Source organism: Bos grunniens, chromosome 1 (genome assembly GCF_055505025.1).
Source record: "Bos grunniens cultivar Pamir isolate PY7600 chromosome 1, Bosgru_T2T1.0, whole genome shotgun sequence".
Lineage (NCBI taxonomy): Eukaryota > Metazoa > Chordata > Mammalia > Artiodactyla > Bovidae > Bos > Bos grunniens.
The window spans coordinates 20,720,025-20,742,376 of record NC_141165.1 but is presented as its reverse complement, the minus strand read 5'-3'; the positions used below and the strand labels follow the sequence as shown (position 1 = coordinate 20,742,376).

At 35.4% G+C, this 22,352-nt stretch overlaps 1 protein-coding gene across 4 annotated transcripts in view; it reads left to right on the top strand.

Annotated features, from left to right (window-relative positions):
• NPHP3 (nephrocystin 3) overlaps window positions 1-22,352 on the top strand; it is a 57,158-nt gene that overhangs the window by 22,859 nt on the left and 11,947 nt on the right. For 3 of the 4 annotated variants that reach the window (XR_015145781.1, XM_086351746.1, XM_086351821.1), the window contains 10 exons: window positions 848-1,021; window positions 5,742-5,845; window positions 7,792-7,906; window positions 8,160-8,303; window positions 8,789-8,886; window positions 11,552-11,654; window positions 12,091-12,173; window positions 13,568-13,706; window positions 15,676-15,840; window positions 22,085-22,179. Coding sequence is in view for 2 of the 4 variants with exons in the window: in XM_086351746.1 (XP_086207872.1) it covers window positions 848-1,021; window positions 5,742-5,845; window positions 7,792-7,906; window positions 8,160-8,303; window positions 8,789-8,886; window positions 11,552-11,654; window positions 12,091-12,173; window positions 13,568-13,706; window positions 15,676-15,840; window positions 22,085-22,179 (1,220 nt within the window). In the remaining 2 variants the exon portion in view is untranslated. The remainder of the gene's footprint in view (window positions 1-847; window positions 1,022-5,741; window positions 5,846-7,791; window positions 7,907-8,159; window positions 8,304-8,788; window positions 8,887-11,551; window positions 11,655-12,090; window positions 12,174-13,567; window positions 13,707-15,675; window positions 15,841-22,084; window positions 22,180-22,352) is intronic. The other variant, XR_015145788.1, reaches the window with a different exon arrangement.

The following is a 22,352-nucleotide window of genomic DNA, read 5'->3' as shown; positions in this document are numbered from 1 at the left end:
GAAAATGGACATACTCACCAACTTTATCACTTGTAGGACAATATATTTTCAGTGATTAGTATAAAGAGTAGATATCACAGCAGAGATATTTAACATAAAAAACCCTAATTAGTAATTAAATTCTTATAAAAATGTAAAGCAGCATATATCTTAGACATTAGCACAGTCTTTAAAATTGTTCACTAGCCAAATACAACCCTATTGTGTAATATTTTTCAGAAACCAGATCCCCTCTAACTTTAATGAAAGAGAGAGGTCTTTGTTTTTATTATTTTAATATTTCTTTGTGTTGTTCTGTTAGTCACTCAGTTGTGTCCAAGTCTTTGTGATCCCATGTACTCTAAGCCACCAGCTTCCTCTGTTGATGGATTTCTCCAGGCAAGGATACTGGGGTGGGTTGCCATTCCCTTCTTCAGGAGATCTTCCTGATCCAGGGACTGAACCTCAATCTCCTGCATTGCAGGCAGATTCTTTACTGTCTGAGCCACCAAGGAAGCCCTAATATTTCTTTACCTTTATTTTTAAACTATTGCTTAATTTTATAGTTATAAATTGATCCCTGGAGGTACCATTAAAGGCCATAGGTTTGAACTTGCCCTCCAAGGTAGATGAGGGCCACCTTAGGCCTGTGTGCTGACTATACTGTACAAGGTCTTCACTTCCTTCATTCACTTTTTTTTTTTTTTTTCTAATTTTATTTTATTTTTAAACTTTACATAATTGTATTAGTTTTGCCAAATATCAAAATGAATCCGCCACAGGTATACATGTGTTCCCCATCCTGAACCCTCCTCCCTCCTCCCTCCCCACCTTCATTCACTTTTGTGTGCTTGCTCTTGGTGTTCAGGACATCCTGGGCTTTGAAAACACAGACCTAGACACCAAGGATTTGGGCAGTGAAGATTCTATTCCAGAAGAAGATGATTTTGGTGATGTTCTGTGGGACATACATGATGAACAAGAGCAAATGGAAGCTTTTCAGCAAGCTTCAAATTCAGCCCATGAGTTGGGATTCGAGAAAGTAAGCATTTGGTTTACAGTTCCAACAAAAATCAGTTGCACTTAAAAGCTGTAATGTAATTGTGGTTTAATCTAATTATAGTCAAGGTTAAGGACTGTGTTAATAACTTCCTGATGGCTCAATTATCCATGTTGAGACATGTGCTTAGGTTTGTATCATGTGAAAAAAAGTGAGATTCAAATATACTTATGAACATCAAACATGTTTACTTACAGATTGTGCTTGTGTGCAAAGTCACTTCAGTCATGTCTGACTGTTTGCAAGCCTATTTGCCATAGCCCACCAGGCTCCTCTGTCCATGGGATTCTTCAGGCAAGAATACTGACGTGGGTTGCCATGCCTTCCTCCAAGGGATCTTCCCAACCTAGGGATTGAACCCACGTCTCTTATGTCTCCTGCATTGGCAGCTGGGTTCTTTACCACTAGTGCCACCTGGGAAGCCCTAGTTACAGATTAGGATTTATCAACTACATGTTTATTATGCTACTGTCTGCAATTTTCTAAGATAATATGCCTAGGAAACCTGATAAAAATAGTCAGGCTATCTATTCTTCCAGTTCCTAGAGGAATCAAAATATCAAACATCCAGAAAACAAAGCAGAGTAGTTAACGCAATAGGCAGATCTGTCCTTCAGCATCTTTAAATATCTAAGCGAATAAACAAGACTAGAAGTGTACAAAGAATCTATCTTCAAGTTTAAAAAACACAATATTTAAAAATTAATAAAAGAATATCTTAATATTACAGTAACTGTCACTAACAGCTATTTTTTTTTATAGAACTTTTAATGGCTTTTATAATTTAGACTGTCAGTTTTATGTCTTGGTTCCACTGTTTCCTCACTATGGCTTTTGACCAAGCAACTTAGCTCTAAGCTTTGACTTTCTTGTGTATAAAATGAGGATGACTATAGAACCTACCTCACATGGTTGTTGGGGGGACTAAACCAGATCTTGCACATAAAGCACTTGACACGGTACCCATCACATGGTAATGTTAAATTGTTATTTCATAAGGAAGGCAAGATATCACTATTTTATAATTGAAGAACCTAAGGTTCAGATTACAGTTTGCCTATGAGCCTACAGAGTGTAGATTGCAGATGTAAGATTTTAACCTAGATCTTCTGGCTATAAATCCCATGCTTTCTTGTGTGGCAAGGAGTCTTAATGTGGGAAACACAGGTCTATAAAAAGACTTCGTGTACGTGCTCAGTAGTATCTGACTCTTTGCTACCCTATCGATTGTAGCCTGCCAGGCTCCTCTGTCCATGGGATTCTCCAGGCAAGAATACTAGAGTGGGTTGCCATTTCCTCCTGCAGGGGATCTTCCTGATCTACAGATTGAACCCAGGTCTCCTGAGTCTCCTGCATTGGCAGGCAGATTCTTTACCACTTTAAGCCACCTAGACTTTAGGTGGGGCCATGAACTAAATTGTTAGGTCATATAACCTAACAATTTACGAGGTTTATGAGGTCATAAATCAAATAAGCCCTTTGTTTCTTGAGAAGCATCATTTCTATCAGAAATATTTGAATTCCTGGGAAATATGATATGACAAACAGAAAAACTGATTGAAAAACTATACTAAGTAATTATTTATTGTAATTGCTAGAAATCTCTGCTACCCTAAAGCTCACACAAACTGCTTATTACACATTCTTTTGATTCCTCATCAGTTATCATTTACACCACTGGTACACTTAACATCCTAACCCTCAAGATGACTTTGGAAATTCCTTTATAACAACTGAGATGTTGCAGTTTTCTGAGCAAGTTCCTTTTCAGCTCTGAACCAAGTTTTCCTATCTGGGATGGCCTCGGAAATAAGAGTTCTTGGGCTTTGCATAGAATTCACTCAATTTCAAAAAGATCTTAGGTGGCCTGTCCTAACTTGATTCTCTGTAGTGAGTTCGGTGACTCCAAGGCTTCAGATAAGACCTTCTCATTGTTTCTCAGGAATCCTTGGAAACTGAGATGGTCTTCAGAACAGGTGTTCTTCTGACCAGGAGATATAGGATGCCTGCTGATGATTCCCTCAAGGTCTTCTGTGGTTCTTTTCAAGGTTCAGGAGCTCAGGGTAATACAGTAGCCTCCCTGCAACATTCTGCAGAACATCTGAATGGTGCAAAGCCCCAAAGTGATCTGAAAGGCTGCCCCTCATCCATTAATTTACATTAATACTGTAGCAGAAGAAATTGGGGCCCATTCTTAGTTTACTCCTTTGGACATATTTAACCAATCATAAAAATAAGCAGTTATGAGGGTACTTACTGATTAAAAGTAGATTTCATTTTTTCTTTTTTTTTTAAATTTTATTTTATTTTTAAACTTTACAATATTGTATTGGTTTTGCCAAATATCGAAATGAATCTGCCACAGGTATACATGTGTTCCCCATCCTGAACCCTCCTGCCTCCTCCCTCCCCATACCATCCCTCTGGGTCGTCCCAGTGCACCAGCCCCGAGCATCCAGTACCATGCACTGAACCTGGACTGGCGACTCGTTTCATACATGATAGTACAGATGTTTCAATGCCATTCTCCCAAATCTTCCCACCCTCTCCCTCTCCCACAGAGTCCATAAGACTGTTCTATACATCACTGTCTCTTTTGCTGTCTCGTATACAGGGTTATTGTTACCATCTTTCTAAATTCCATATATATGTGTTAGTATACTATATTGGTGTTTTGCTTTCTGGCTTACTTCACTCTGTATAATAGGCTCCAGTTTCATCCATCTCATTAGAACTGATTCAAATGAATTCTTTTTAATGGCTGAGTAATACTCCATTGTGTATATGTACCATAGCTTTTTTATCCATTCATCTGCTGATGGACATCTAGGTTGCTTCCATGTCCTGGCTATTATAAACAGTGCTGCGATGAACATTGGGGTACACGTGTCTCTTTCCCTTCTGGCTTCCTCAGTGTGTATGCCCAGCAGTGGGATTGCTGGATCATAAGGCAGTTCTATTTCCGGTTTTTTAAGGAATCTCCACACTGTTCTCCATAGTGGCTGTACTAGTTTGCATTCCCACCAACAGTGTAAGAGGGTTCCCTTTTCTCCACACCCTCTCCAGCATTTATTATTTGTAGACTTTTGGATCGCAGCCATTCTGACTGGTGTGAAATGGTACCTCATAGTGGTTTTGATTTGTATTTCTCTGATAATGAGTGATGTTGAGCATCTTTTCATGTGTTGTTAGCCATCTGTATGTCTTCTTTGGAGAAATGTCTATTTAGTTCTTTGGCCCATTTTTTGATTGGGTCATTTATTTTTCTGGAATTGAGCTGTAGGAGTTGCTTGTATATTTTTGAGATTAGTTGTTTGTCAGTTGCTTCATTTGCTATTATTTTCTCCCATTCTGAAGGCTGTCTTTTCACCTTGCTAATAGTTTCCTTTGTTGTGCAGAAGCTTTTAAGTTTAACTAGGTTCCATTTGTTTATTTTTGCTTTTATATCCAATATTCTGGGAGGTGGGTCATAGAGGATCCTGCTGTGATGTATGTCGGAGAGTGTTTTGCCTATGTTCTCCTCTAGGAGTTTTATAATTTCTGGTCTTACGTTTAGATCTTTAATCCATTTTGAGTTTATTTTTGTGTATGGTGTTAGAAAGTGTTCTAGTTTCATTCTTTTACAAGTGGTTGACCAGTTTTCCCAGCACCACTTGTTAAAGAGATTGTCTTTAATCCATTGTATATTCTTTCCTCCTTTGTCAAAGATAAGGTGTCCATATGTGCGTGGATTTATCTCTGGGCTTTCTATTTTGTTCCATTGATCTATATTTCTGTCTTTGTGCCAGTACCATACTGTCTTGATGACTGTGGCTTTGTAGTAGAGCCTGAAGTCAGGTAGGTTGATTCCTCCAGTTCCATTCTTCTTTCTCAAGATAGCTTTGGCTAATCGAGGTTTTTTGTATTTCCATACAAATTGTGAAATTATTTGTTCTAGCTCTGTGAAGCTATATATATGACAAACCCACAGCAAACATTATCCTCAATGGTGAAAAATTGAAAGCATTTCCTCTAAAGTCAGGAACAAGACAAGGGTGCCCACTTTCACCATTACTATTCAACATAGTTTTGGAAGTTTTGGCCACAGCAATCAGAGCAGAAAAAGAAATAAAAGGAATCCAAACTGGAAAAGAAGAAGTAAAACTCTCACTATTTGCAGATGACATGATCCTCTACATAGAAAACCCTAAAGACTCCACCAGAAAATTACTAGAACTAATCAATGATTATAGTAAAGTTGCAGGATATAAAATCAACACACAGAAATCCCTTGCATTCCTATACAGTAATAATGAGAAAACAGAAAGAGAAATTAAGGAAAGAATTCCATTCACCATTGCAATGGAAAGAATAAAATACTTAGGAATATATCTACCTAAAGAAACTAAAGACCTGTATATAGAAAACTATAAAATACTGGTGAAAGAAATCAAAGAGGACATTAATAGATGGAGAAATATTCCATGTTCATGGATTGGAAGAATCAATATAGTGAAAATGAGTATACTACCCAAAGCAATTTATAGATTCAATGCAATCCCTATCAAGCTATCAACGGTATTCTTCACAGAGCTAGATTTCATTTTTTCTTGCAGCTTTTCTCCACTGATTTCAGAGGATAATTGGAAATTGACTCTATTTAGTATTTGAAGAGGCATGTTCTTCTTCACAATTTACAATTTACATTCATTTTTATTTCTAGTACTACCAGCGCCTTAATGATCTTGTGGCAGCACCAGCACCAATTCCACCCCTTCTTGTATCTGGAGGACCAGGCTCTGGAAAGTCCCTTCTTTTATCAAAGTGGTATGATACAGTGCAATTAAACAGTTATTGTTGTCATCATTTGAACTACTGAATTCATTCAACAAAGTGAATTATTGCATGTCTACCTTCCTGCAGGGCCTGTATTGAATATTAAAAAAGCAAAAAGAGTAAAATAACAGACTCATGCCCTGAGAAATATACAACTTGAATGTTAGAGGGAAGATACAGAATGAGAAAGGAATAGCATTTGTGATTGTGTACATAAATTATGTTGTTGTTTAGTCGTTAAGTCTGACTCTTTTGTGACCTCATGGATTGTAGCCTGTCAGGCTCCTCGGTCCATGGGATTTCCCAGGCAAGAATAGTGGAGTGGGTTGCCATTCCCCTCTCCAGGGGATCTTCCCAACTCGGATCGAACTGGCATCTCTTGAGTCTCCTGCACTGGCTGGCTGGTTCTTTACCACTAAGCCACCAGGGAAGCCCACATAAATTATATAGGTCAGAGCTAAGGGAGTGGTTAATATCAATATCAATAACCTCCGATATGCAGATCACACCACCCTTATGGCAGAAAGCTAAGAGGAACTAAAGAGCCTCTTGATGAAAGTGAAAGAGGGAGTAAAAAATGTGGCTTAAAACTCAATATTCAGAAAACTAATATCTTGGCATCTGGTCCCATCACTTCATGGAAAATAAATGGGGAAACAATGGAAACAGTGACAGACTTTATTTTCTTGGCCTCTAAAATCACTGCAGATGATGACTGCAGCCACAAAATTAAAAGATGTTTGTTCCTTGGAAGAAAAGCTATGACCAACCTAGACAGCATATTAAAAAGCAGAGACATTACTTTGTTGACAAAGGTCTGTCTAGTCAAAGCTATGGTTTTTCCAGTAGTCATGTATGGATGTGATATTTGGACCATAAAGAAAGCTGAGCACTGAAAAATTGATGCTTTTGAACTGTGGTGTTGGAGAAGACTCTTGAGAGTCCCTTGGACAGCAAGGAGATCAAACCGGTCAATCCTAAAGGAGATCAATCCCGAATATTCATTGTGAGGACTGATTCTAAAGCTGAAGCTCCAATACTTTGGCCACCTGATTCAAAGAACTGACTCATTGGAAAAGACCCTAATGCTGGGGAAGTTTGAAGGCAGGAGAAGCGGATGACAAAGGATAAGATGGATGGCATCAACAACTCAATGGACATGAGCTTGAGCAAGCTCTAAGAGTTGGTGATTGACAGGGAAGCCTGGCATGCTGCAGTCCATGGGGTCACAGAGTTGGACTGAGCAGTTGAACTGAACTGAAGGGAGTGGTCAGTGTGACAGGGAATTAGGTGAATTACAGAGGCATGTACCTTTATTTTCAGTTACTGGGCTCATCTTTAAAGATTCATTGGGATTTTAAATATTTGAAATAAGACACACTATTTAGAGTGAAATAAATCATAAAGATATCAAAATAAAGGATAATCTTTACTATGAATGTAAAACTGGTTCTTTAAATTATGGACTAAGGTTCATTTAAGCTAATAAACTCTTATTTTAGTTCATCATGTTATTTAAAAACAAGAGGTAAGAACATTTTCTTTCATTCATAGTTATTATTTACATTGAGGAATTATCATATGTTATTTCCTTTTTATTGCCCTTTTAGTCAAAGTTATACTTCAAAATATTATTTTTGTACTTACCATAGAAACTTTCTTCCTAGGTTAATGTTCATTTTACTAATACTTTAACCTCAAATGTTTTAATTAACATTAGTCACATCAATTTGTAAATAAAATGAAGCTATAATTTTTAATGGTTTATTTAAAAGAATCTAAAAGTGGAGTAAAAATGGAAATTTCCCATATTAATTCAAAATTAACTGATCTTGTAATTACTAACAGGTAGCAATTGATGCTTAATGCATTGTGAATTCTTTTTTGTTGACAGTAAAGGAGGTTTATCAGTCTTACAAAAGGTCTTTTTCTTTCAGGATCCAATTACAACAGAAGAATTCCCCTAACACACTAATTCTTTCTCATTTTGTGGGGAGGCCCATGTCAACCAGCTCAGAGGCTTCCTTGATTATTAAACGACTGACTCTAAAGGTAGAATATACCATTTTTGGAGTTACTACAATTTTTATTTAGATTCAGAAGTTGTCTGGCCTGAGGATCTGATGATAAACTAATTTTCGGTATTACCCATTTGTTTTGGTTTTGCATAAGGTTAAAAGTATATTCAATGCTATTGGGTCCTTCTGGTGACAATTTTGGTTTAAAATGCAGAGACAGAAATATTTCTCACCAGCTGTGTGATAAAGTGTAGCTACTTTAATTTGTATATGTTCTCACCTTGTAGTTGATGCAGCATTCTTGGTCAGTATCTGCTCTGACATTGGATCCTGCTAAGCTTTTGGAAGAATTTCCACGTTGGCTGGAAAAACTCTCTGCCCGTCATCAAGGCAGCATCATCATCATTATTGATTCTATAGATCAAATTCAGGTATGTTTTCACTTTGCAACCTGTTGATACACTCAGAAAGAGACAAAAGTATCAGTAATGACAGATGTTTAAATCATGTTTGTGAGAAAAAAATGTTGATTTTGTTTCTTTTATTTCTGCTTAATTTATAGAGAGGAAGCCTGTGGATAATACAGAAACACACACACACATACATATATATATATATGCCAGTAGACACTAGTATCTTGTTGGGAAGGACCAACTATATTTTTACAGTTAGCAAACATTGTTCATTTTGATATAGTTTTAGGGCTTTGACATTTCCTTGCATGCCCATAATTCGGATCAGTGATGGTAGTGTTTTGCCACTTCTAATATTCTGCGATAAATAATCCCCAAGTAAGATTTTACCCTTAATGAGAACTATAATGAGAATTTCATTTTAATTGGAAAGCTTTTGAAATATTCTAAATTAATAGATGGAATTATTATTGTTTTTATATAAATTGTTTTTATATTTTAAGCAAGTTGAAAAACACATGAAATGGCTGATAGATCCCCTGCCTGTGAATGTAAGAGTAATTGTTTCTGTGAATGTAGAAACATGCCCTCCAGCGTGGAGGTAAGCTGCTAACATTAGTTATTTCTGGTTACATGAAATATTTTAAGTAGAAAGAAAGGTTTTTGATACGTGATTATTTCTCATGTTTTTCATGTAAGTGGGAGTGAGGATAGGGAGAAATGGACAAATTCAGGAAAAGGATGCAATCTATAGCATTTTGTGGGAAATTAGATCTGAGATGTGAGGGAGAAGACTAGGATGGCCCCTAGGTTTCTGGCTTGAGAAATAAAGTAAATTGTGGTTCCATGAACTAAGATGGGAAACACAGAGGACAGGCAGGTTTGTGGAGGAAAGGTCATGAGTTTTGTTTTCAGACATGGTTTGTTTGAGTTGTCAATTATAGCTCCAATTGGTGATTTCTGTCTGGTAGGCAGTTAAATTTATGGGTGAGGAAAACAAGGGAAGAGCTGGGCCCAGAAAAATAAGACTAGCCATCTGCGATCCTGAAATGCAAGTCCAAAACTTAAAAAGGGATGCAGTGGTTGAGTTCTGTGAAGTGGTGTTTCTCAATCTATTTTTGTCTCTCTACCCCGGGAGCATTTTTAGTAATGCTTTTCCTAATCACCTCCCTACCAAGAAATTTTAATATCACACATATACCATACATAAATTCATGAAGATAAACAGATATATGTGTATTTGTTGTTCAGCTGCTAAGTCATGTCTGACTCTTTGCAACCCCATGGACTGCAACATACCAGGCTTCCCCGTTCTTCACTATCTCCTAGAGTTTGCTCAAACTCACACCCATTGATTGAGTCAGTGATACCACTGAACCATCTCATCCTCTGTGTCTCCCTTCTCCTCTTGCCTTCAATCTTTTCTAGCATCAGGGTCTTTTCCAGTGAGTTGGCACTTTCCATCAGGTAGCCAAAGTATTGGAGCTTCAGCTTCAGTCCTTCCAATGAATATTCAGGGTTGATTTCCTTTGGGATTGACTGCTTTGATCTCCTTGCTGTCCAAGGACTCTCAAGAGTCTTCTCTGGCACCACAATTTGAAAGCATCAATTCTTCAACACTCAGCTTTCTTGCAAAGATTAAAAGTATACTCAGTGCAATTGGGTCCTTTTGCTGACAATTTTGGTTTAAAATGCAGAGATAGAAATATGTCTCACCAGCTGTGAGAAACATGACTCATACCCATACATGGCTATTGGAAAAAGCATAGCTTTGACTATATGGACCTTTGCTGGCAAAGTGATGTTTCTGCTTTTTAATATGTAGTCTAGGTTTGTCATAGTTTTTCTTCCAAGGAGCAAGTGTAATTTTGTGGCTGCAGTCACTGTCCACAGTGATTTTGGAGCCCAAGAAAATAAAACCTGTCACTGTTTCCACTTTTTCCCCAGGTGTTTGCCATGAAGTGATGGGCCCAGATGCTATGATCTTGGTTTTTTGAAAGTTGAGTTTGAAGCCAGCTTTATCACTCTTTCACCTTCCTCAAGATGTTCTTTAGTTCCTCTTTGCTTTCTGCATTAGGGTGGTGTCATCTGTATATCTGAGGTTATTGATATTTCTCCCAGCAATCTGGATTCCAGCTTGTGAGTCATGCAGCCTGGCATTTTGCATGATGTACTCTGCATGTAAGTTAAATAAGCTGCGTGACAATATATAGACTTGATGGACTCCTTTCCTAATTTTTAACCAATCTGTTGTCCCATGTCCAGTTCTAACTGTTGCTTCTTGACCTGCATACAGGTTTCTCAGAAGGCAGATAAGGTGGTCTGGTATTTCCATCTCTTTAAACATTTTCCACAGTTTGTTGTGATCCACACAGTCAATGGCTTTAGCCTAGTCAATGAAACAGAAATAGATGTTATTTTGGAACTCTCTTGCTTTTTCTATGAGCCAATGGATGTTGGATATTTGATCTCTGATTCCTCTGCCCTTTCTAAATCCAGCTTGTACATCTGGAAGTTCTTGGTCCTATACTGTTGAAGCCTAGCTTGAAGGATTTTGAGCATAATCTTGCTGGCATGTGAAATGAGCGTAATTGTACAGTAGTTTGAACATTCTTTGGCATTGCCTTTCTTTGGGATTGGAGTGAAAACTGACATTTTTCAGTCTGTGGCCACTGCTGAGTTTTCCAAATTTGCTGGCATATTGAGTGCAACACCTTAACAGCACCATCCTTTAGGATTTGAAATAGCTAAGCTGGAATTCCATCACCTTCACTAGCTTGCTGGGGAGGGGAAATCTTACACTTTTTATGTATAAAGCGCAGATTTGTGGTTTATAAAAAGCGTAAGATTTCCCTTCTCCAACAAAGAATTTCAGCACTTCATTGAGAATGGATGTTATAGGGTGATTAAATTTGACTGAATTACAAGTAATGTTTGGTCAAAGACTATGTCTGGCACTATTCCTCATAGGTACCAATACTGATGTTATTTTACTGATCATATAGAACATAGAACTAGAAATGTTTTACCAGTTTACAGTCAATATATAAGCTTTTATCTTATAACAGTGTTTGTTGTGATTAATTGCTAAAAGTAATGACATGCATATTATAACATGTATAAAGGAAATAATATTACTTACTATGATTAATTTTATGAAGGTAGTATAAAAAATTAATTCTTATAATGGACTTTGATTTGTATTATGGGAAGCTTTGTTGTTTCATTAGAAAAGAATTTCATTTTTCTTTTTCTTTAAATAAAAGGCTGTGGCCTACACTTCATCTTGACCCTTTAAATCCAAAAGATGCAAAATCTATTATAATTGCAGAATGCCACTCTGTAGACATTAAATTGAGTAAAGAGCAGGTAAGTATTTTTAATTATGCTGCTCTCTTTTACTCTCTATAGCTTTTTTATTTAAAAAAAATACCTTATATGAGACTTAAAATTCAATATAGGAACTCTATGTGGTTCCAAGGAAAATTGGAATTTAGTTATTACTTTGTTAAATGCATTTACCCTTAAACTAATAACAGATATAGAACAAGCAATAAAAAAATACTTTGGTCTTAAGGCTTACTTTACTATATTATATTAAGCAGTATTTTAAAAGTGAAAAAGCATTTGAATGTTGACAGCACTTGTAGCTTACCACAACACAGCAGTGATGCCACTGATGAGGTGGCAGGAACTGTGTTATTTCTTCAGGGACATTTGCTGATGGCTCAGTTGTAAAGGCCACTTAATTCCAGGGTGGTTTTGTATTTTTGTTTTGTTTTGTTTTTTTGGTTAACTGGTACAGGAAAAGAAGCTAGAACGACACTGTCGTTCTGCTACAACCTGCAATGCTCTTTACGTCACTCTTTTCGGCAAAATGATTGCACGGTAAGTGGTAGTTATTTTATGTCATCTTCAGCAATTTTGTGTTTGCTGCAGAATGCTTCCTCACTGTGTGAAACAGAACTGACCATTATGGCAATCTCTCAGGCCACTAAGATTCTGGTGTTCTAACTGTGATACTATGACTTGACTGTGATACTGTAGCTTGACATCCATGATAATGTGACGACTGAAAATTGCTAGCCCGTGAATATCAGAACTTGTTGGATATATTTGTCTGGTTTTCATCACACTAACCTTTTCTCAACTTGGGGCTGCAAAAGAAGGCCATCTTTGTTCTAAATTGTCACCTTGAGGCCTGTAGTTTTGGGAAAGTGAGGAGGCAAATGAGGCATAAAAAGTGTTATTTCAGGTGTCTTTCAATATCAGTAGATAGGTATATTGGTGGGAATTTTTAATTGTCTCTGTTCCCACATCCTGATAAACGTTTCATCTTACAGCAGAGACGTCTATTTTAGACATTCATTTGTAATGTGCCTTTATATAAGCAGTAGAGAGTTTTACTACTTTTACTTCTTCAGGACAGCCTCACCTTACTTTGTCTGTTTGAAACCAGAGGTTAAAAAAAAAAAGACTAATACTTGTTTTGGTATTCATCAGAGTAGGTTGTAATCCTAGAACAATTCATACTGGGGAAACTGAAACTAGTACCGTTGTCTCTCAATTCCACATTCTCACCTGAAGCACCAAATTTGAAATGAAAAAAATCTTTCAAAACTTTGAATTGGCTGTGATATTTTCACTGACCCCTCCCCCTGTCCCCAGAGTTATAGCAGTGAATCTGAGAACAGCAGTGGCTTGCATGAGTACAAAAGTGTTAAGTCATGCATTTCGTATTTTTTCAAGTAATCTCTTTTAAGAGGGACTATGGACCATTTTTTATTTTTTCACCATTCTTTACATATTAAAAAAAGAAACTACTGGTAAATATTATGTAATGTTTTCAAACAAACCCTATCTACTGTTTTCTTTAAGCTGATGTTTTCTTAACTTCTGGTTCTGTTTGTTTAAATTTAGTTTGCATGGCTAACTAATAATACTTATTTGTAATTATTTTCTTGCTTCCTGTATGTAGGTGGCGTGCATCTAGATGTACCATGTCTTATTTTTATGTTTCATAGTGTGCAGTAATTACTTGATACATAGTTAATTCCCAGCATATGTTTATTGCATTGAATTAAATGGTATACTAAAATAACTCTGATGATTCTAGCAGTCCTATAAAACTAACATTTTCCTGGGCCATGTTTTATCGAATTCCTGTTGTTACCAGTTGAACAGTATAAAAAAAGATAAAGTAGAGCATTGTTTTTATTTACCCCCAATTATTCAGTTGTTGTCAGACTGTAAGAAATTAAATCTATTCTCAATTCCAACAGTGCTGGGAGAGCAGGCAATTTAGATAAAATCCTTCTTCAGTGTTTCCAGTGTCAAGATACTGTTTCATTATATAGACTTGTTCTGCAATCTATCCAGGAGTCCTTGGCAAATGATACAGATAAAGAACTAATGAAACAGGTAAAATGTAACAAACTTATAAAGGGAAGATTATTTTGCCATGTTTGCATTTGTGTGTGAATTAAAGTAAATGGTAAATCCCTGTAATGTTAAATATGTTTCAAGCATATACTATACCCACTGCCATAGCGTGCTTATGACCAGAAGTGATATCTCAGGGAATCTTCATTTTCCTGATTATCATGGAGACTTTTCATCTTTTCATGCTTCTTGGCTATTCTTGTTTCATCTTCTGTGAATTGCTGGGTCAGGTCCTTTACCCATTTTTTAACTGAGTTGACTTTTTCTTGTTGATCTGTTAGTTTTTAAAGGTTCTGCATATTGAATACAAATTCTTTGTTACAGAGTTTACAAATTAATGTCTTCCCTGTTCTTGTGTTTTAACCTTATGACATCATTATACAAAGTTTTGTTTTAATAAAGTGAAATTTATCCATAGTTTCTTTTATGGTTTATGCCTGTTTATCTAATTTTTTAAAATCCTTTGCTGTCATAAAAATGATTTCATATTTTTCCCTTCAAAATATTTTATAATTTTGTTCTTCATGTGTAAGTCCTTAATGTACATTACATATTTTTATTTATTGTGTGAGGAAGGAATATACTTTTTTTTTTTTTTTTTGCCACACTGCACAGCTTGCAGGATTTTAGTTCCCTGACCAGGAATTGAACCTGGGATACTTCAGGGAATTCCCAGGAGCCTAATTCTTAATCTTTTAAAATATAGCTAGTTAATTGTTCATTTTATTTTATATATCTTTTCTACTGATTTGGAATGCCACCTCTCAGGTATCAAGCTCATATATAAACATGAGTCTGTTTCTAGGCTCTTCTGTTCCAATTTACTATTCTTTATCAATACCATTGTCTTAATTATTAGAACTTAAAAGTAAGCTTTGATATTTCATTGGGCAAACCCCTTCTTAATATTTTTCATAGTTATCTTGGCTCATTTCCCATGTGTATCTTTAGAGTTGGCTCAGCAAGTGCCATGGAAATTCAATATGCAATTTTAATTGGAATTGCACTGAATTTAGAGGCTAATTTGGGGAAAATTATCTTATATCTTCTCCTTCATGAAAAGCTAGATAGTTCTCCATTTATTTAGTCATCTTCTTGAATGATTTTCAAATCACATTTTATCTTCTTTCCCATAAAAGTTTTGAACATCTTTTGTTAAAATTTGTTTCTAATGACTCTGTAGTAGTTAAAATAACTTGTAAAACTTTTTTGTTGCTGGTTATTCAACTTAGTTTTTGGAAATTCACTAACAACCTTGCTGAGCCCTTATAGTTTTAACCTGGATCCATTTTTGTGTTTATTTCTCAGCTGGGCTGGGGGGTTTCCTGTAGGTTGGACTTTTCTTTTTTTTTTTAATTTAATTTAATTTTAAAATTTTACAATATTGTATTGGTTTTGCTGTATATCAACATGAATCCGCCACAGGTATACACATGTTCCCCATCCTGAACCCTCCTCCCTCCTGGACTTTTCATTCTACCTCTAAGCCCACAAGCTTCCTTCCTTGTCTTCTTGTTCTGCTATTTATCTATCTAAATTTTCAGTTTCCTATTTGGGATACTTGGGGGATTTCCCTTTCTTTTCTGAAGGTTCAGTTATGATTTTAGAAATGTTTTTTTACTTGTTGTTATCTGATATTGAGAGGCATTTGTACTAAGAGGGTTGTTTTCTTCCACCATCTTCCCAGAATTGGAACTCTTTAATTAGTTTACTTTTTCTATATGTATGCTATCTTTGGCATGCTACATTTTATATGTACACTGTCTTATTCTTGATTAGTGTCTTTTGGAAAGTGTGTTTTAAGAAATCTGTTTCTTGGTTTATTAAATCACTTGAATGATAAATTTGAATAAGTTAATAAGCTTAAAAGAATTATGGACATTTTAATGGCTATTAGTTAACAATAGAGGTACTGTATAATCACTGTTAATTTATTTTATCTACCTAGATTCTCTGCCTTGTAAATATTAGTCACAATGGTGTGAATGAGTCAGAATTGATGGAACTCTATCCTGAGATGTCCTGGACTGTCTTGACCTCCCTTATTCACAGTTTACACAAAATGTGTTTGTTGACTTATGGTTGTGGTTTGCTCAAGTTTCAACATCTACAGGTAAATGTTATCTTAGTAAGGTTTTTTCACTTATTGAAATGTCTACATATCATCGCATGTGTATTATGGTATATAATACCATATTACTTCAAATATTTTAATTAAAAGACAAAATTGAAATCTCATTTGGCATTACAGATATTTTTCCAGTAATTTTAGGTTAGATACAAAATTTGGCTAATATTCTTATGAAGTAAATACCTTTATGAAATGGCTATTACTTTAAAAGGTAGTTTTTTCTGAAAGAGAAAAACGTTTTTTCAATTTTATGTTTCATTGTATTGTTGGTGTAGTATACATGTTTTAAGAGCTTGGGTTCTGTCACTCTGCCTCAGTTCACAGCCCAGCTCTTTACAGCTTAATGTAACCCTGGGCAAGCTCTCTGAGCCTTGGGCAGATGTTTTCAGCTTACCTCGGGGTTGTGAAGATAGTTAACTGAAATGGTGAATAATTAATTGGTCCTGGTGAAGTTCTAAACATGATTTCTAGCACCTAGTAAATAATGACTAATATAACTCTTTTTTTGTACCGCATAATTTGCATCAGTTAATCCCAAATTCCCAATCCTTCCCTCCCCAACTACCCCTTCTCCTTGGAAAACACAAATTTGTTTTCTGTGTCTGTGATTCTGTTTCATAGATATGTTCATTTGTGCCATATTTTAGATTCCACATGTAAGTGGTAATCATACAGTTTGTCTTTTTCTGACTTCGCTTAGTATGAAAATCACTAGGTCCATCCATGCTGTATTTTATTCTTTTATTTATGGCTGAATAAATATTCCATTGCATATATGTACATTGTATTTTTCATCTGTTCTCCTATTGATGGACATTTAGGTTTTTTCCATGTCTTGGCTATTGTAAAGAGAACTACCATGAACACAGAAGTGCATGTATCTTTTTGAATTACAGTTTTTTCTGGATAAATGCCAAGAGTGGAATTGCCAGCTCTTATGATTACTTTATTTTTAATTTTTAAAGAAACCTCCATGCTGTTTTCCATAGTGGCTATACCAGCTTACATCCCTACCAGCACTATGGGAGGGTTCCCTTTTCTCTACACCCTCTCCAACATTTGTTATTTGTAGACTTTAATGATGGCCATTCTGACTGGTGTGAGATGGTACCTCACTATAGTTTCAATTTACATTTCTCTAAAAATTAGCAATAATGAGTATCTTGTTATATGCCTATTCACCATCTGTATGTCTTCTTTGGAGATATATCTACTTAGGTCTTCTGCTCATTTCTTGATTGGGTTGTTTGGTTTTTTGTTATTGAGTTGTATGATCTGTTGGTATATTTTGGAAACTAAACCTCTGTTGGTCACATCATTTGCAAATATATTCTCCCTTTGTTTGTCTGTTTGTTTATGATTTGATTAAACCCTGTTGGTTTAGTTTTGCTTTTATTTCTATTGCCTTGGGAGACTGACCTAAGAAAACATTGGTACAATTTATGTCAGAGAATGTTTTGCCTATGTTCTCTTCTATGAGTTTTATAGTGTCATGTCTTATATTTAAGTCTTTAAGTCATTTTGAGTTTGTTTTTGTGTATGGTGGGAGGATGAGTTTTAACTTCACTGATTTACATGCAGCTGTACAGCTTTGCTAACACCACTTGCTGAAAAGACTGTCTTTTCTCCATTGTATTTTTTTGTTCCCTTTGTCAAAAATTAATTGACAGTAGGTGTGTGGGTTTTTCTTGGCTATTTTATTCCATTGTTCCATAGGTCTGTTTTTGTGCCAATACCATGCTGTTTTGATTGCTATAGCTTTGTAGTATTGTCTGAAGTCTTGGGGGGTTATGCCTCCTGCTTTGTTCTTTTTCCTAAGGATTGTTTGTCAATTCTGTGTCTTTTTATGTTTCCATATAAATTTTAGGTCATTCGTTCTAGTTTTGTGAAAAATGTCATGGGTAATTTGGTAGGGATCACATTAAATCTATAGTTTGCTTTGCATAGTATGTCCATTTTAACAATATTAATTCTTCCAATCCAAGAGCATGGGATATCTTCTATTTTTTTGAATCATATTGTTTCCTTTATTAATGTTTTTTGCTCTCAGCATATAAGTCTTTCACCTCTTTGGTAAGATTTACTCCTAAGTATTTTATTTTTTGCTATGACTTTAAAAGGAATATTTTTTTACATTCTCTAATATTTCATTTTTAGTGTAAAGAAATACAACTGATTTCTTTATGTTAATCTTATATCCTACTATCTTCCTGAATTCATTTATCTGTTCTAGTAGTTTTTGTGTGGAGTTTTTAAAGTTTTCTATATGCAGTATCATGTCATCTGCATATAATGACAATTTTAACTCTTCCCTACCAATTTGAATACCTTTTACTTTTTTTTTTTTTTTTTTGTCTGATTGCTGTGGCTAGGACTTCAAATACTATGTTTAAGAGAAGTGAGGAGAGTGGGCATCTTTGTCTTCTTCCAGATTTTAGTGAGAAGGCTTTCATCTTTTCACCATTGAGTATTATACTGGCTGTGGGCCTGTAATAAATAGCTTTTATTATGCTGAGATATGTTCCCTTTGGATCTACTTTGGTAAGAGTTTTTATCATAGATGGATGTTGAATTTTCTCAAATACTTTTTCTGCCTTTATTGAGATGATCATGTGTTGTCTTTTTTTTTGTTGATGTGGTATATTACATTAATTAATTTGCATATATTAAATCATCCTTATGACTCTGGGATGAATCCATCTTGGTTGTGGTGGTGTATGATCTTTATGTATCGTTGAATTCAGTTTATTAATATGTTGTTAAGAATTTTTGCAACTACATTCATCAAAGATGGCCTATAATTTTCTTTTTCAGAAGTGTCTGGTGTGGTATCAAGGTGATGGTGGCTTCATAGAGTTTCTTTGGGAATGTACCTTTCTCTTCAGTCTTTTAGAAGAGTTTAGGAAAGACTGGTATAAGTTCTTCCTTGTATGTTTGGTAGAATTCACTTGTGAAGCTATCTGGCCTTGGACTTTTGTTTGTAAGGAGTTTATAAATTACAGATTCTGTTTTACTTCTAGTTGTTGGCCTGTTCAAGTTATTTATTTCTTCTTGATTCAGTTTTGCTGGATTGTATGTTTCTAGAAAGTTGTCCATTTCTTCTAAGTTGTTGAATTTGTTGACCTGTAATTGTTCCTAGTATTCTCTTATGGCCCTCATACCAAAAAATATTAAGTCCACACAGGCTACACAGGGATGCTCCCACATAAAAATGGTCCTCCAAGACCACAGTAGATAACTGTTTCTCCTAAATCCATAGAGTTAGAGAAATATAAGTAAAATGAAGCAGAGGAACCACTCCCAAATAAGATCAAGAGATTCCCCTGAAAGAACAAACAATGAGACAGACTTCTTCAATCTAATAGACACTGAAACAACAAGATAATGAAAATACTGAAGGAATTAAAAAGGACTATTCATAGTAATGTAGGTTACTGTAAAAAGAGACTAGAAACTAGAAGGAGGAGCCAAGAAAAATTAGAAAATTCACTTGCTGAAATGAAAGCTGAGCTAAAGGCAATGAATAGCAGAATAAATAATGCAGAAGAATGAATAAGTGATCTGGAAGATAGAATAATGGAAATCACCCTATCAGAACAGCAGACAGAAAACCAAATGAATAATAAAAAAAAAAGCAATATAAGAGACCTATGGGATACTATGAAAGCATGTCAGTCTATACATAATAGGGATCCCAGAAGGAGAAGAAAGAGAGAAGGGGAATTGAAAATATATTTGAAGAAATTATGCCTGAAAATTTCCCAAACCTAAAGAAAGAAACATATCTTCCTGTGTACAGGAGGCACAGAGGGTCCCAAACAAGATAAACCCAAACAGACCTATATTAAGACATACTATAATTAAAAAAAATGGCAAAAGTTAAACATAAAGAGTGCAAGAGAATAAGGGGGTGACAGAGAATGAGATGGTTGGATGGCATCACTGACTCAATGGACATGGGTTTGAACCAACTCTGGCAAATAGTGAAGGATGGGAAAGCCTGGCATGCTGCAGTTCATGTGGTTGCAGAGTCAGACATGACTTATCAACTGAATAACAACAAAATATAAAGAGAAGGTACTAAAGGAAGCAAGAGAAAAACAAAGAGTTAATTATAAGGGAATCCCCATAAGGCTATCAGCTGATTTCTCTACGGAAACATCACAGGCCAGAATAGAATGACAAAATATATTCAAAGTCCTAAAACAGAAAAATCTGTAGCCTAGGATACTCTACCCTCCAAGATTATCATTTAGAACTTTTCAGATGAGCAAAAACTAAAAAAAAAAAAAAAAAAAAAACAGCAATACTAAACCCATCCTAAAGGAAATATTGAAAGGTCTTATCTAAATAGGAGAGAAGTAAGAATCAATAGGGAAAAGAAAGCCACAATTGGAAAGTAAATCATTTAAATAAGCTGGTTTGTTATTTAGTCACCAAGTCATGTCCAACTCTTCTGCGATCTCATTGACTATAGCCCGCCAGGCTCCTCTGTCCATGGATTTCCCAGGCAAGAATACTGGAGTGGGTTGCCATTACCTTCTCCAGGGGATCTCCCCAACTCAGGGAATGAACCTGTGTCTCATGCATTGGCAGGCAAATTTACCACTGAACCACTGGTACACAGATATTTAAAAATTTCTGTCAAAGTGGTGATAACCACAACAAACAGCAAAAGGACAAACATTAAGATATAAAAGAGGACATCAAGATCATAAAATGTGGGGGATGAGCATAAGAAAATATAGATTTTTTTTTTTCCTAGAATGAATGTGTTTGAGCCGTACAACTACCAGTCTAAGGCAAGCAGATATAGGAAAGGGGTTAGCATACATGAAACATAGGGTAACCACAAATCACAAACATATAATAGATTTACAAAAACCAAAAAGAAGAGAAGATAAGCATAATGCAAAAGAAAATCATCAAACCCCAAAAGGAAAAAGAAAAAGAAAGGAACAAAGAAGAAATATAAAACCATGGAAAAACATGATTTAAAATAATAATAAATACATTTCTATTAATAATTACTTTAAATGACAATGGACTGGATGCTCAAATCAAAAGACACATAGTCGCAGAAAGGATTAAAAAAAAGAGTCTAGAATATGCTGCCTACAAGAGACTCATTTTAGGGCAAATGATACACACAGATTGAAAGTGAGAGGATGGAAAAAACCATTTCAAACAAATGGAAATGACAAGAAAGCAGGGGTTACAACATTCATATCAGACAAAATAGACTTTAAGTCAAAGGTTATTAAGAGAGATAAAGAAGGATACTATATTATGATAAAAGGATCAATATAAGGAGATGATAGCACACTCATCAACATATATTCAGTCAATATAGGAGCAACTAAATACATAAATACTAACAGACATAAAGGGATAAATTGATGGGAATACAATAATAGTAGGAGACTTTAATACTTGACTCACATCAATGGACAGATCTTTGAGACAGAAAATCAGTAAAGCAACAGGCAGCCAAAATGATACAATATAATAGTTAGACTTAGTTGATACTTTCAAGACATTACATCAAAAATAGCAGAATACACATTCTGTTCAAGTGCACATGGAACATTCTCTAGGATTGAGTACGTGTGTGTGTGTGTGTTCGGTCCTGTCCAATTCTTTACAACCCCCTGGACTGTAGCCCACCAGACTCCTCTGTCCATGGAATTTTCCAGGCAAGAATATAGGAATGAGTTGCCATCCCCTTCTCCAGGGTATCTTCCCTTGAATCCACATCTCTTAAGTCTCTTGCATTAGCAGGCAGGTTCTTTACCACTAATGCCACCTGGGAAGCCCTTCAATGCCATGGTTAATTTACATACGTAAACTAATGTAAATAAATTCTTTCATTTGAGTATGCTGTGTTATATGTAGGTGTGGAATATTTGTAATTTCACAGGCTTATCTTTCTCCTTTGTAGTATTAATATATCACCTAAATATAGCTTGCTGCTTTTAGTACTTTTGCAGTTCACATTTCAGATTTTTAATATATTCACTAAAAGTTTGAATTGTATTATATTTTGAGTTCTAACAAGAATTCTCATGTCAGTTGTCACATAAATATATACTGAATTTTTAAATATTCTAATGCTATTATACAACTATAAATTGAAATAATTATAAATTTCATTTTAAAAATTCACTGTTAGATGTACAGTGACTTACAGAAAATAGACTGTAATATTTTTTCTTTTCCTCCATAGGCTTGGGAAACAGTGAGACTAGAATACATGGAAAGCCCCACCATTATTGCTTCATATAGACAAAAGCTAACCAACTACTTTACCATGCAGCTAAGGTATTACAAACGTGCATTTTGTTGTTCTTAGCTTCTGCAACACACTGCACCTCTGTGTCCTTACTTTTTTCTTTCTTAGAATAACTTAATGTATAAAAATTTACTTATTATTTTAAAGGTTAAATCCTCTCCTGTTAATGCCAAAAGAACAAACATATAATTATGCAAGTCAG